The 16,397-nt window shown below is 35.5% G+C and overlaps 1 protein-coding gene across 5 annotated transcripts in view; it reads left to right on the top strand.

The window, feature by feature from the left end:
* The window catches only part of SNTG2 (syntrophin gamma 2), a 223,374-nt gene extending 207,790 nt beyond the window's left edge, over positions 1-15,584 (top strand). For 4 of the 5 annotated variants that reach the window (XM_064412049.1, XM_064412053.1, XM_064412052.1 and 1 more), the window contains 2 exons: positions 1,335-1,453; positions 4,621-15,584. In XM_064412049.1, coding sequence (XP_064268119.1) covers positions 1,335-1,453; positions 4,621-4,645 — 144 coding nt within the window. In that variant the 3' untranslated portion in view covers positions 4,646-15,584. Of the gene's footprint in view, positions 1-1,334; positions 4,371-4,620 lie in introns of those variants that run through there. The other variant, XM_064412050.1, reaches the window with a different exon arrangement.
* The last annotated feature ends 813 nt before the right edge of the window (positions 15,585-16,397 follow it).

Below are 16,397 nucleotides of genomic sequence, written 5' to 3'. Positions count from 1 at the left end.
CATGTCATTCTGTCAGACTATCCTCTATTACTGTATGGGTTCATAGGGAAAAAAGAGAGTTGACTTGTACACGGAAGATGAAATATGTTGTAAAAAGTCAAGCAAATCTGAGAACAGTTTAGGCATAATTCTGCCTTTCTTTGTGAATTAGGGCATTTGAATTTCATACCCAGCCATGTTTGTTTCTATCATCAGGGTGTGGTGTGACTTCACCTCATCTTTCACCCTGCCTCTGGCTTCTCATCTCTCCTTCAGAAGCCGACAGAAGATGTGATCTCCTCACCCTACCCTTCTTGATACCTCATCATCCTCAAACAGCCTTAACTTGTCAAATACTTTAAAAATGTTCAACAGGGCCAAGTGCTGAGTCCAGGCAGTGCTGCAGGCTGAGGGCAGAGTGGCTGGAAAGGTGCCTGGTGGGAAAGGACCAGGGGAAATGGTGACCAGGAAGAGAGGTGCTGGTTGACATCAGCTGCACATGAGCCAGTGTGTGCCCAGGTGGCCAAGAAGGTCAAGGGCATCCTGGCCTGTATCAGCAATAGTGTGGCCAGCAGGAGCAGGGCAGGGACTGTCCCCCTGTACTCAGCACTGGTGAGGTCACACCTGGAGTGCTGTGTGCAGTTCTGGGCCCTTCACTTTAAGAAAGGCAACAGAGCTGGTAAAGGATTGGATGGGCATGACATTTGAGGAGTGGCTGAAGGAGCTGGGGATTTTTAGCTTGGAGAAAAGGAGTGTCAGGAAAGGTCTTACCACTCTCTATGACTGCCTGAAACAAGTTACAAGTGTAGGATGAAAGGAAATGGGCTCAGCTTGTGCCAGGGAAAGTTTAGACTGGATATTAGGAAAAAATTTCTACACCAAAAAGGTTGTCAAGCATTGGAATAGGCTATGTAGGGAAGTGGTTGAATCACCATCCCAGGAGATGTGTCAAGTGTAGATGTGGCACTTAGTAGCATGGTTTACTGGTAGACTTGGCAGTGTTGGGTTAATAGTTGGACTCAATGATCTTCAATACCTTTTCTAATCTGAATTAATCTATGTTGCAATATTTGAACGTTCTTTCAAGTTGACTGATTTCATTGTACAAGCTGAGTACAATGTAAATAATAAAGTATCACAGAGTGAAAACTAAATTGACACACAGCACTGTCAGTGAACAAGGTATGGATATACAGATTTTATTCTTAACAGTTTTAATTTTAGTTTCCTATAAAAATTCAATTTTCATAAGACCATTATTGTTTTCTAACTAGTCTGCTCTTTATTTATGTAAAATGTTTATAAACATGAATTGAATTCTTTTTTTTTCTTTTTTTTTCTCTTACTTCTTTCAGGAACTTGAATTTCAGGATCTGACGTCAGTTTTACACTGTATTCACTCCTTTATAGCAGCAAAAGTGGCATCTGTGGATCCAGTATTCATAGACAGTCAGAGTATTGCAAGAAAATATATGTACAGTAACTGATACTAGATTATATGTTGTGACTATGGAAAATAAATTATTTTCTTAACAAAAGTAGTTATTTCATTCATAATATTGCAGCTTGGTGATTTTATAAGAAGCCTATAGTTGTGTTATCTGTAATGTTAAGAGTTTTCACAATCTGATAAATATTTTGAATCTATGAGTTAAAAAATACTAAGTCAAAGCTTATCTTCACCATTGATCTAAAATTCCAAGTGAATATTCATTCAGTAATACTTGTAGAGTCATTTTGATTTCTGCTCCCATTATGATATGTTTTGCCCCTTATTACATGGTAATGTGGAGTAACATTTGAAAAGTGTATGTCCAAAATTTGGCCTCTAAATCTGTTTTGAAAAGTGTTGGGCATACAGGCAATTACTACAGTCTTTACTGTAGAAAAGAAGTAATTATTGAAGACAACTGCTGTAGGAATAGAACTTTCATCTTCCTTCTATATCTTAGAAAAATTTTAGTTCTGTGGTTGGGCTCTTTCAAGGCCTGAGAGTTTAGCTCTTGTGAAGCACTAGATACTCTATTTCAGATCTAGGAACATAGCTAAGCACACGCTTGGCTCTAAGAATACTCAGTAGCGCCAGTGAATTTGCAAGGTAATGTTAAGAGTGTGTTTAAGTATCAACTGTGAAGAGCTTTAGACTCAGCTAAGATGCCTGACGATAGACACTTAGTTTCAAGAAACTTGCCATACGGTTTTCTTATCTTTTAATAAAGCTTCCATTTATTCATTAAAAGATTGACTTGACACATCCCTTTGATGTAATGCTCTGTATGCTTGGGAACAGCTTTTATTTATGCTTCCAAGATAAGATGAACATAACAAAACATAAATATTTTTCTGAGACATCTGCCTTTCTTTTTCCTATAGCTTTAACCTTGCCTCTTATTCAAGAAAAGTGGATTTTGTCCTTGCTGAGGAAAAAAATAGTTTTACATTCAACATATGCCTAACTTTCCTTCTGAAATCATAATCTTAAATGCATGGATAATTATTCCTGCTATTGAAAAATTATTAAAAAGAAGACATTTTAGTCTTAGGGCATATTTGCTGTAAGTGATACCAGATATTGCAGGTTCTTGTGATAGAAATTTTGGTTTTTCTCACTTGTACTTTTGAGGCAGCATCAAGAAAATAAAACAATCAAAATTGAACAAGTAGAATATCTTAAGTAGATGCCATGGATAAGGAGTGAATTCGGCAAAGTCGTCCCTAAATTTTAGGAGTCTTGTCAGGTGTCCTGATAAAGTTACAGCCTAAAGTTACTGTAGCCTAATGAAAAGAGGTTGGTGCCTTTAAAAGGTCTCAAGTGAGGACTGTTCTTATATAAACTCAGTGCTTAAATTTAGTCAGCTAAATTCTCTCCTTCGGGTCTGGAGCTGTCTTTTCAGACTGCAGTGGGGCACTTAGTTCAAACAGATGCTTCTCTGTCTACGTAAAGCTTGGGCACAAATAAAGTGCCTGATGCAGGTGATTTAATCCTGCCAGGAGGATTGCTTGTTTCTAAGTGCTATCCATAGAGAAATTAATTTGAGTGGTGCAGACTCTGCTTGTAATTCCAGTGTTGTTTAGGGTTCCAGAGTTGTTTGCATTGAGGTATGCTAACTTCTGGTAAAAGTATTTAGCAAATGTGATATATATTTTTATTATTTTAAAATAAATCTTTATAGCCATTCTTGTATTTTTAACATACATAATCTTAATTTTATAAAATTTTTTTCAAGAAAATAATTTTAAAAGTTTTCTTTTTTGAACATGCATTTATTGAAAGTGTTCCATTTAATTCTCAGCTTTCTTTTTTATTTTCATTGTCTTTACTGAGGTTTTAACATTGTCTTTACTGAGGTTTTAACATTCACAAATTACAGCATTAACATTATTATATCATTCTTACAACCAATTCTCAATTCAGTTTATTAGCATGAATAATTAGAAGCATCACAGTTTCTGTAGGATGAGGAATTATGGAATTAATTCAGTTTTGTTTTTCTAGTATTTTCTCATAGACAAAGTTCAATACTAACATGCTAGTTATAGTAGAAAACTATACCAGCTAGTACTGAACTGGTACTACAGTCAGTCATCTAGACTTAATGTTTTAAGAATCATGTGATTATAAACTAGCATATCTCACCAAATACTGTAATAAAACCTTAAAATTAAAGTAGGCCTAATTTATTAAGTAATCTTTCATTTCTACAAAAAAAAAGTTCTGCAATTCAAAAAGAGAATTCTTGATTTTTTTTTTCAAAGCAGCTGGATATTGCATTTTTTTTCATTAGCACTTTCAAACTTCTTATATGAAGTAACTTATGTTGATTTGAATTAATTTTGTTATGTGTTTAATGGAATTTCTAAATTCTTTTATTCTTTTGATGAGCTACTGTTTTTGCAACACAGTAGTTTTCTTCTGTATGTCCAAATCAATCTCAAGGAATATTAGAGAAAAAGTTATATATAAATTCACCCTCTGAAATTCAGCATTGTATTTTAGAAACAATTCTCCAAACATATTTTTAATGAGGAACTTGAAGATCTCTATTAGCTCACTTGCTTCTTCCTTTCTTTCACATTCTGCAACACTCTCAAAGCAAGGACCAAAGGCCAATTTTTTGAGAAAGTTGCCAGAGGCTGGGAAAAGCTAATGGATTCCTGGTTACTCAGCTGTTACATAGGCTGTGTAGGACTTCCATGCACCTTAGTCATATATCTCATATTTGAAACTGTTGCATTTCCCATTTGTTCTATTCTTTATGTTTCTTTGTCAAATTCTTAATCATCAGTAAAGCATATTAGTTTGTCATTGCCTTCAGAATGTGGATTATACATCATGCATTTTTTTTTGTCAATGTTTTGAGTATTTGCACCACATTTCAGCTGACAAAACACCTCAAAATAGGAAAATAGTGGGATTCACAAATAGATCTACTGGTAGATGCCTTCCACACTCGCCCCTCAGGAACTGTAGACTGAGACAGAGGACATCTGCTTTAGGCATTTCAAATGGCAAATATTTAATTTCTAATGAAATCATAAAACAAACTTTTATATTCTTTTTTACATACTTGTGATTTATTAAGGTTTACTTTTACAATCTCATTATGTATTTGTGAATAGTTTTCCTTTATATTTTTCTAGGGTGACAAAGGTGTACCAGAATTGAATATGGAGTAGGAAAAGACAACCATTTGCTGAAGCAGCACCATAAACAGCATGTTGGGGAAGGAAGCATACAAACACAGAGTTATAAAATTGGGCCCCATCACAAAATCAAGAGAGCCGCTTGTGATTAGAAATGAATAAAAACAGGACCGTCTCTGTATGTCCAAGTTATCTTTATGTCTTTATTTAAACTCAAGACTTGGTTAAAAGGCTAAAAATGATCCCATCTACAAATGTGATTTTGAGCAAATGGGTAGTACTGTTGATTTAAATTAGAACAAGGCTCATCAATGATTTATAAATTAAGAAGTGGTACAGCCTGGACTTAGGCACTGGACTTGAATCACACTGATGATTTGTTAATAGAATTTCTGACATTTTTTTCTCTAACATGATTAAAATCTGCATTAAAAAATCCTATTCACAATGAAGCTAAAGTCAGCTCAGCTCTGTTCTCAGTGCATGGCATGGTTGTGCTACCCTGTTGAAAACACCAGAGCATTTAATAGAGGGAACGTGGCCAGGCTGTGCCAGATGGCCTCAAGGAAAAAAAAAAACAAGTCCTGACAATTTTAGTTATAAATTTAGATGTTACCAGAGCATTTCACTGAGTTAATCTGACCTACAATATTTTGTTTTATTTTTGTCTGTGTTCATAAAGTCTGGGTGGCTGAGGCTGTGCTGATACAAAGCTCAAGTTGTGGAAATCTCACTGAATTCTTCTAAGGTTAGGATCTTAGAAAAAAGTATTTCAAAATCATTCTTAACCTTGAGCCAGTAGGCCTGAAACTTAAAAAATAATGTTCTGGGGAGGAAGACTAAGCTCTGCCAAATTTTGCAACCATTAATCTAAAGTCCTGTATTATATCTGCACTACATTAATTCATAAGTAACTTCAGACAAGGCATGCCTTTTCCACAAAACCTTTAAAGTGCGTAATCTGATCATTGCAGTGGCCTAAGCAGAATTTAAAACTGCCTGAATTTCTTTTTAAGTACATGTCCATAAATGCTTCTATCAAAATGTTGTCAGTATTTTATAACACTTTCCTGCCCACCTGAGTATCTCCCCTGTCACAGTGCTCAAAGTAAGGTCTGTATAATGGCAATGCAATTTTTCTGCTTTTTATTTACTTCCATGGTTGATTTTTTTTTAATACAGTTTGACTGTGACCTCCAGTAGGCTTTTTTAGAGGAGAGTGGGTGAATGTTAGGAAGGAAGCACTTTTATCCATGCTCTCATGAGGGGTGATTTCTGTCCCTCTTTCCTGTGCATGAGAAATGGGAGAAAGCACTGCAAAAATGGAAACAGGGAGGAATGGACAGACAGACTGTGAAATCTTAAAAAACTTCTTCACTTAGGTATGAAAAACACTTCTTGGAACTCATTTGACTCATTATTGGAACTTCATCAGGAAATTCATCTTTCAGTGTAGTTCTCTTACTTTGAATAGCTATTATTAAGCTATGGATGCTGAAGAGTTAAATACTGCAAAGGAAAAATGTAAAATGAATCATGTAATTGTGTATATTTTTAAACAATGCTTCAAAATGTTTAGGTACTTTTGTGATGAATCATGTAGAAAAGCGATTACCTTATGTGAACTAAAGACCTTGTAGTAAATTTATTAAGTGCAAAACAGATTTGTGTAGAATGCAAGAGGAAATCAAATATGTATTCTAATATTGTTCAACCACAAAAATTCTTAAGTAAAATATTTTTATGAAATTTGAAGTTATCAAATTCCATGGACATGACCCAAACTCCACTGCTGTTTTAAGTCCCCGTAAATTATACAGGACTTTGCTTGAAACAAAGATACACAATTTTAAATAATAAACAGAGGAACCAAAATGCTTTTCTTTTCTAACATTCCCTTGGTGCACAGCTGCCTACATGTTCACTTAAAGGATTCATTCTTACTGAAAAAAACTGCTGACTTTTCAGTAGATAATCAAAATCAGAACGACTCGGGCTGAAAGCCATAATCTTTTTTTTTTTTGGAGCAGTTGTCACAATGCCCTGTACAAGTTTCACTTATTTGGGTATTCCGACCTGTACTTTAAATGGATCACAGATATTTTTTCAGTGCAAAGACATGATCTATTATGCAAGTTTACACATCAGGAGGTGTGAGTGGCAGAAGCATCTCAGCTGCATAGATCTCTAGGATTGCAAGACAACCAAGAAGGGAAAGGAAGTTAAATGTAAGAACTTTATTTTTCTTTCCTCACTACTGATTATTCTTAAAACATTATTTCTGTTATATTTCTAGGCTAACTGTCTGTTTCTTATGAGTCTCCAAATTCCCAACTATGATGGAAATGTCACACTCAATATTTATTAAGGAATTAATGTAGAAATTAGGTGTCCAGTCTGTGTTAATCATCTGGTCTCAATCCCATAACCAGTGGATAGAAACCAGCAAATCTGAGGAGTGCTTTATTCCTTACTGCAATAGATGCCTAAAGCCAGTGGAATAAATAATGTTCTGAGAAGGCATCTTTCTCCATCAACAAGCTGTACTACCATATAGATTTTTGACAGCTCAATTTTCTATAGATAGGTTTAATATCAGATTTATTGTAGCAATACAATTAAAGTAGCAATCATGGGCAATGTTGCAGGATTATGAGGATAAAATAAAACAATGCTGAAGTGAATGAAATTTAAATCAGAAGTTTGTCATCCCATTTAACTGGCAGAGGAGAGGGAAGAAAAGGTTTTAGCCTGTTTTTCTAGCTAGGAGTTACTACCTGGGGCATAGTAGAAAATATTTCTAAAATAATACAGTAGAAATTGTATTAATTCATAGATGAGTTCTATGTCTCAGGAGATGCACTGACTCTTGGAACACAGAGCTACTCATAAAAAAATATTAGAGACATTCTACTGTATCTCTAAGCACTTTGTTCAATTAACATTCAAAACTGAGCTAAATTACTACTCTACAACATCCATAAGTAGAGTACATAATCAGCTCACTGTTTTCTTTTTGCACAGAAGACAGACAAGTATTCCCTGGCGGAGCGAATATGAATATCAAATTTGTTTTAGGGACAAAACTCCCTGTATTTTAAAGTAGAAGTCCTTTACTGAGCCAGTGTGCTTCATGCGTGGATAGAACTGGAAAAAGCTGCTCTTAAATTTTTCTCACTAAGACTTGGAGGAGTGCTATGATTTGCATCTGTCTTGTACTTTAACTGATTTCAATACAATGAAGAATCTTTGGAATAAAGGCAGGAGTTTTCTTCATTTGCCTACAACTAAAAGAACAGTGGCTTCCACAAAAGCCCTAGCAGTTATTGGCACATATCTATCATGGTACTTGAGATATATTGATGCTTTCACAGAACTTAAAATAAGAAATATGTGCAGCCAGAGAGAAGTAGGAAACCGCAACATCCAAATGACTGCAGAGTTGAATGTCACAGACATTTCTGGGCTCCAGTTCTTTACTCAAGTCAACGATATTTATCAGCATTTGAATTATTAAAGATTTATTTCTCCCCATCTCTAGGATATTCATAACAGTTTGAAAGGAAAAATAATCAGATTTGTAACCAAACATATATTTAATTTGCCCTTTACCTTCCTTTAGACCAAAGCACTGTGGAATTTCATTTAGCTCACTCATATGGTAGGTAAAAATACTCTTACGACAGCATCAGATTCTGGGTTTCTGTTCACTCAGTTAATTTATTCCCAGTCCTGCAAATAATTTCCCTGAGTTTATTTGCTTATTGTATTCTTTTGCACTTTAGAGTTTTATTAAAAACTCAAAATATTCTTAACATTCTTTTGTTTTGTTACAATTGTCACCCTAATACTATAAAGCAAAGTGCTTCTATGCCTTTTGTTGCCACATTAACCGTTTCTATTCTTTCAATATTTTTAAATTTTCTTTTAATTTCTTAATTAGTTTCTCACTCAGTGTTTTATGTACTGTAGAGAAATATCTGCAATTGCAATCAGGAAATTATACCTAAAAAGACAGTTTCTGAATGCTCATATGAAAAGGATCTAAACAAGGTTTCTCTGCTTTAATCATGCAGATTTTTTACTAATTTTCTTCCTGAAAAAAACTTGTACCATACTTCAGTTTTGTCTGGTATGTCATGGTATGCACAGCAGTGTAGTAGGTCTTTCCCATGCTAATTATTATACAGCCTTCAATAGTATGTGCCTTTCATCAGTAGTAAATCCATTTATGCGGCATGCTTTCATGTGATTTTACTTGATCTATCTTAAAGACACATAGGTTTTCTGGTTTTTTTTTCTTTATTTAAATAGCATGGCCTGTCACCAAGCGGTTCTTTTCACTCAGAATTGCTTAGCACTGCCTTCAAAGAAAATATTCTCCTAGTTTAACATGACATCTTTTGTTTTGTAACAATACAGACAAGTAGGTAAGGTATAGATGTTATTTTTTTTCAATTATTTTCAATAAGCACAGTCTATTCTCTACCATCCAAAGCTGCACTACTTTCCCAATAGGCTGAAAATGCCTGTGTGATAAACTGTGTCTAAGTGTGAGTCCCATTTTTGCCTAATGTTTTCTAATCAGTTTCTTAATTTTTTTATTGGCGCATTTTAATTTACAATAAACACTACCCCTAGATTTATCATACCACTGTCATTTTATCAAGGTCATTTTTCTGAAAGATTATATGTTGTGTTCATTTGTCACAGTTCTTTCAAAAAAATCAAATTTTTTTTTTTTTACAGGTGCATTTTCATCTCTTGGTCTGAAAAAATTCAATTGCCTGAAAAAAAAATCTCTGTAGTTTTCTCCAACAATTTGCTTCCTTGATGTCTTGATGTTATTTTTTTCTCTTCATTTTCCTTTTTTTTTATTTTGACAAAAAATGAGAAGAAAATTATATGTGGAATAATAAGTTGCATGCTCTGTCCTATTTTTCTCTTTCTCACATTCCTTTTTAATCCTGACATTCAAAACATACCCAGAATTATGTCTCTGTGGCAGGAAAGCACACCATCCAAAATCAAAAATTAAGAATTCAAACTGTGAAATAACCTCACAACTACATCCATGGGCAGGTTACTGTACACTATTGTTTGGCACCTGAATTTGGAAATTGCCAGAACTGTGTGCAGCTCTACTTTAATTATCTGAACTGCAAATAAAATTGCAACTGAGGAAATGAGTGTTTCATTAAACATTGCAAACTAGGAACATTTCTATAGCATAAGGAATAGGAGACATTTTGGTATCAGGCATGTGGGTGTTTTTTATATTAAGATGTTTTTCAAACCATGTGGACATAACTACCAATTTGTGTCTGGCTGTTTTTTATCACCTAGAAAAGCCAGAGACCAGTAAAAAATACATAAGAAGGAATTTCCCAGAGTAGTTCAACTCTTCAGAAAATTTCTTGTGTAGACAGACATCTTGTCTTTGTAATTTTAAAGCATAATATACCAGATTTTAAAAGCTGAACTCTACTTGAGAATATAACCCAGCAGCATTCACTGTGTGCTACTTGCAATTTGCAGACTGTAGGATTTTCCCTCAGAATCAACTTCCATCTAACAAAGAACAAGCAGATGTATTTTAAACACCCACAAAAATGATACAGAGCTTTAAACCAGGGTAAGGTAGTGTCACAGGGTCATCAAGGTTGGAAGAGATCCCCAAGATCATCGAGTCCTGCTGCCCACCCAACAGTACCACTGTAACCACTAAACCACATCACCTTGCTCCAGGTCCAGAGGCCTCTTATAAACCCCTCCAGGGATGGTGACTCCACCACCTCCCTGGGCAAGCTATTCCAATGTCTGGCCACCCTGACAGTGACGTTTTCTTTTCTAATATCTAATCTGAATCTCACTTGTCTCAGCTTAAGGTCATTTCCTCTTGTCCTCTCACTGCAGGCACAGCAGAAGAGACCGACCCCCACCTCTCTGCAACCTCTTTTCAGAGAGTTGCAGAGAGCGATGAGGCTCCCCCTGAGCCTCCTCTTCTTGAGACTGAAAAAAACACCAGGTCCTTCAGCTGTTCCTCAGAGGACATTTTCTAGTCCTTTCACAAGCCTTGTTGCCCTTCTCACTCCAGTACCTTAATGTCCTTTGTGAAATGAGTGGCCCAGAACTGGACCCAGCACTCAAGGTGTGGCCTCACCAGTGCTAAGTACAGGGGGACAACCACTGCCCTGGCCCTGCTGGCCAAACCATTGCTGATACAGGCCAGGATGCCATTGGCCTTTTGGCCATCTGGGCACAGACTGGCTCATGTTAGCAGCACCTCCAGTCTTTTTCTGCTGAACAGCTCTCAAGCCACTCCTCCCCCAGCCCGTACACAGCGAGGGGTTGTTATGACCCAAGTGCAGGACTCTTCCCCTTATTGAACCTCCTGAAGTGGTTCTCAGCCCACTGATGGAGTCTGTCCAGGTCTCTCCATAAAGCCCTCTGCCTTCCACAATCAGATCAATGCTCCCTCCTACCCAGCCTGGTATCATCTACAGATTTACTGAGGGTGGACTCAAGCCCAACGTTCAGGTCTTCATTAAGGTGTTAAACAGGACTGGCCCCAGTACGGAGCCCTGGGGAGCACCACTAGTGACAGCTGCCAGCCAGAGTGAGCTCCATCCACCACAGCTCTCCAGGCCCAGGCAGACAGATATAGCTCTTACTCTTTGAAGAGCCTACCCAGCCAAGCTGCCAGCAGCCAGTTTTTCTGAGAGGATGCTTTGGGAGATGGTGTCAAACATTTCGCTGAAGTCTAGACTGCCTTTCCCTCAGTCTAGACTCCACAGCCTTTCCCTCATCAATTAAGCTGGTCACTTTATCATAGGAGAACATCAGGCTGATCAAGCAAGACCTTCCTTAGGTGTTGATATAACTGTAGTTATATCAGCATATATATATATGTTATATGTTATATATATATATATATATATATATATGTAATATGTTATATATATGTTATATATTATATAAGTATATCATATATGTGATATATATCATATTATATCAATATATCATACATATATGATATATATATATCACCTTCTGTGAACTCTAGTTAGTAGGAACAGTGACAATCCCAACTGTTAAATGTCCTTGGGGGTTTCCTCGCAGGAAGCTCAAGAAACAGAGTTCCATAATCAACTTCCCCCTTGCTGAGCAGATCTTGCAGTGGGAAATGGATGTAGCTGTTCTAGTATTATGTATAAATGATTATTTAGATCACCCTAAATGAAAATTGATAAGTTTGCAACAATCTACTCACACTAGGAACTCACTTTTAATTTCTAGACCTTCACAGTTGTTTTCTGCAGTTGTCGCTTGTTCATCTTGTAAAGGCAGTAGTGGGCTAATTTTAAGAATATAAATAGAGAACAGTCTACTGGAGTGACTTCTCATTTAATTTCAAACATTTAATATTTACATAATTATTTTTTTTTGTGAGAAAAGAGTAGTTGTGATGCACTATGTGATTACAGTCAAAAAGTCAAAACTTATGTAAAAACCATCTTGTAGTGGTTTTGCATCTTGCAGCTGTCTCATGATAGCTGCATTCACAAGGCTCTTGTCTGTAGACCACAAAGCTCTGCAAAAGCACATATAACCACGTTTTTGTATGGCTAGCTTACTGCTGTTGAATAATATTTTTTATGCTATAGCTGTGGCAGTGTTTGAAATAAAGAGCAGGACCACATGTTCTGCTCTATAAACAGTTAAGTACAACACTGATACTTAAAAGTAATTTTAAATATTAAATCAGTCGTGGGGGGAAATATATTTAAACTGTAAAAACATTCTCTCAAATGAAAAACTTGGGAGATGAACAGAAAACAAATAAACAAAAAAAGCAAACTAATGAGCTCAACTGGAACAGCATGGAGCCAGGTGCTTGGGAATATGCTGAGTCCTGAGAAGCTGTTATGCAGACCAGAGTAGGCAGCATACGTGGTTACAAATGTGTAGAGCAGGAAAGGAGAATTATTCAATAATTACTTGCACAGTGTGAGCAGAAATACTGCTCAGTTGTTCTGGAACAGAGGTCCTATCAGAGAAAGTGAAATCTTTGGGTTTGGTTTGTTTTTTGTGCTTGTGAGGGATTTTGCAAGTGCAAGTACTTTCTGTTTCTCTTCTTGAAGTGTGTAAATGTATAATTCACAGCCCTGTTCCTCAGATTATAATATCAATTATGCCTTTTGGAGAAAATTATAAACGTTCTCTCAGAGGAAGAAATTCCATTCTCCAAGAGGTCAAAATCACTGGTGGTCACTGAATATTTTCTCATTTCATTCCTCTGCATTCACTGTACCCATAGCAGGTACACTAAAAGTATTTCTGCCGTTTTCTGTATTTTTTCACTGAGCATCCTTGAATGGCTGATGTTTTTTTCATATCTGGTCTAGAGCCTCTGGAAATCAAATTGTTTATTCTCTTAATTAATTTAATCAAAACTTCTTATTTACAACCAATATTTTGGAATTCTTAAATTTCTCAAAGACAGATGGAGATAGGAGTTTAACCCTATTTGGAATTTTCTGATAGCTTACTATATTGACAATGTCAGTTGTTTCAAATTTTTACACTGACATGACATTATCAGGTGTACTTAAATGATTTATTATTCATGCTTATTGCATTCTCTTTATTCCATGACATGAACAAATTGGATATTTGTTATATAAGCCATGATATTTTTTTAAAAATGGAATAACAATTTATGATGTTAGATGCTCAGATCTGTATTTATCTTTGTATTGACTGGAAATTAAATTAAAAAAAAAAAAAAGAAACAATTTGCAATGACACTGGACAAGTTAATTTATATTTAATTATTTTTGCATATTTTGTAGCATATTAGTTGATTATTAGTCCTGTTTCAATAGAAATATGACCAATGACTTATGTTGACAGAGATAACAATCTGTAAATCAGTTATGATTATATTAAGGAATTTAAGGTTCTCGGGATGTTCTCAGGTTATACTTAGCTGCAAAAAAAAATGGAGATTACTTAATTCTTTCTGAAAGTGCTAAGTGAAAAGAAGGGAAAACTATGTGACTTTTTATTTGAAAAAACTAGTTATTATGTGTCCTTGAAATGTGTATCAGGAGCATTCCTACACGTGCTGTTGTATCCATATTCCCAGGAATTACTATCTTAAATACCGCAGTTTGTTCAGTGTGGGTGGCAGGCACCATCAGTAGCTGATCCACACAGTACATCTGTGGGAATTTCCTTCCCAAAATAATCAGTTTGAAATATGCAGCTGTTGCTTCTCCGCCCCTCCATCATGCCATCTTGTTTGCAAAGTGAAAGGCAATTGCCACTTCTTGGTGAAAACTTGCAATATGTGCTGGAGGAGAAGTGTGGAGATTTTTCATGAAATCAGTGTTTTCTCCAGTGTATGAGCATCATTGACAGTGATGTCCAGAGCTGGTTCATATTCTGATCAGTAACCCTCAATGTGGCATAAATCTCACTCCTGGCTACTGTTGTTCATGGGAAAAGAGGTGTATATTCCTTCATCATTCCTTCATCAAGGAATATCCATCAGATATTCCTTTTAATGTTTTGGGTTTTTTTGTTTTTATTTTAGCCCAAAGAAGAAAAATATATGTAGACACTTTATAGGTAATGTTTCAAACTACTTCTATACATGCCTTTGAAAGTCAGTGGGCATAGGCAGAATTCCTTAAGAACTCAGGGCTTTAGGATTAAATAGTCAGTGGTGATATTAATACTCAGGTATTCCCCTCTGATTGCCATTTGTTCTTATTCATACCCTGTAAATCTTTATTGAAAGGAAAAGATCATATTTTCCTCAGTAACTGACATAAGTTCTGAACAATCAAGTATATTGCAGCCTATGGAACAGGAAAAAAGTGATCTACAGCAGATAACTGGCACAAGATTTTCAGTTTTAAAATGTTATACAACACGATCTCACAAGTTCTTTTTGAAGAAGAACATTTGAATTAGTATACTCTATTGCAGCCAGTAACTATACCTTATTAAATGTTTCCTGACAATTCACTACCTCTGTCCCAAAAATGCATTAGTTCAGCAGTCCATAATAGAGCCTAAATAGGTGTCAAAATTCTATATAGACACATAAAGATTGAATACTATTCATCTTTGCCATGTGGTAGTTAAATGTTTGTTGAAGCTCTTTGGGGTTTTGTGTATTGCGGGTTTCTTTCCTTTTTGGAGGAAGGTGGTACTGAGGGCTACAGTGCAACAAAATAAGCCCATATATGTGATCATCTTAGTGTAGAAAACTACTTGCAAGTAATCCTAATGATCAAAATAAAACTAACAAAAATTTTTCATACTCATAGTGTTTTACAACTAAACGGTATTCATTACATATTTTACTACATATTTGATGTGTTTCAGTTGACAAATTAAAAAAGACATCTGAAATGCAGCATTTTTTTGTGTGTGCAGCTTTGCTTTTGTTCCTTTTTTATGGGAAATGCAGCCTCTCAACATGTGCATGATTATAGATTTGCATAGTGTAAAATTACTGTAATTTTATCTGTTCAGGAAGTCAGAAAGGGATTTAATAAGTAGTAAAATTTAAACTAGGAAGTAATATAAAGGCAGAGTGTATATATTTTGCACTTTTAAATAACCTTTTATAACGAGAATCTATTATCGTACAGTATACTGTAATTCACTTTGTAGTGATGCTATTGTCACAGTATTGTCTTTAAAACTGTATATGAATGGTTTGTATATGTACACACTTCAAAAGTGATTTCTACAATGGAATATGTGCTCCCTGTCACTGTTATTAGCATCCAACTGGAGAAGTATTCACCAATTATTTTTTTTTATAAATTATGAATGTACAGTGTAAATTAGAAAATCAAATATTGTAGCATTGAAGAGATGCACTTTAAAAATGTAAAAGTGTATATCTCCAAGAGTGTTATTTTGTATAGATGTTTTTGAATAAATAATTTATTGCTCATTAGTGGGGGTTTTTGTCATTTATGAAATAAATATAAGGTATTTGAAAGCAGCTATTTGGGTTTTATATATTATCATTGGTGATTTTAGTGGGTTTCTTACTTTTTAAAATTAAGCTTTTGTAATTAGAACAGTGAAGGACTTAGTCAAATTTTCCTTTTAATTCACTAAATCATTGTCAGCCTGATTCAGTTGCTGTGAGGAAGCCAAAGTGTGAACCATGATCAGCCCCCAGTCCTTTTAGCAATCAGTGAGCAAAAGGACATTGCCACAGCACCTTCCTTCAGTCATCAAGACCAATTTGGCCATGGAAATCAAGATATGGAGAGAGGGGGACATAGCAAGGAGTTGGAAGCACTTCCATTTTCCATGCTTTAAATGCAGCCAGTTGATATTTACTGAAAGGCATAATGACCACAGTATACATTTGCTTCAGTGAGAAATTAGTGCTGAAATTCTGGACTGAAAAGCACTAAACAGGAAAATGTCTGTAGCCTTCAAAGCTGGGCATAATTCAGAATTGTAATCTAAGATTTCTCCTAGATTTGTTCCCTGCTTTGCTAACAGATAAAAAATAGGGCACATTAGGTCACCTCTACCAGGCAGATGTTTGGGAAAGGAGACTTCAGATAATTTTATAAACAGGGTTTTTTTTCTTTTTTAGTGTCTTCTTGTACATCTAGCTTGTGAGAAAAAAACCCCACATTTATATTCAGAAGGAAAAGTATAAATCCTGAACTTAAACCTAAAAGAAAAACAGTGTGTGCTTTCATGGAGCTGGGCTTGCTACCTTA

Source organism: Passer domesticus, chromosome 3, assembly GCF_036417665.1.
Source record: "Passer domesticus isolate bPasDom1 chromosome 3, bPasDom1.hap1, whole genome shotgun sequence".
Lineage (NCBI taxonomy): Eukaryota > Metazoa > Chordata > Aves > Passeriformes > Passeridae > Passer > Passer domesticus.
This window is presented reverse-complemented; position numbering and strand designations above follow the sequence as displayed.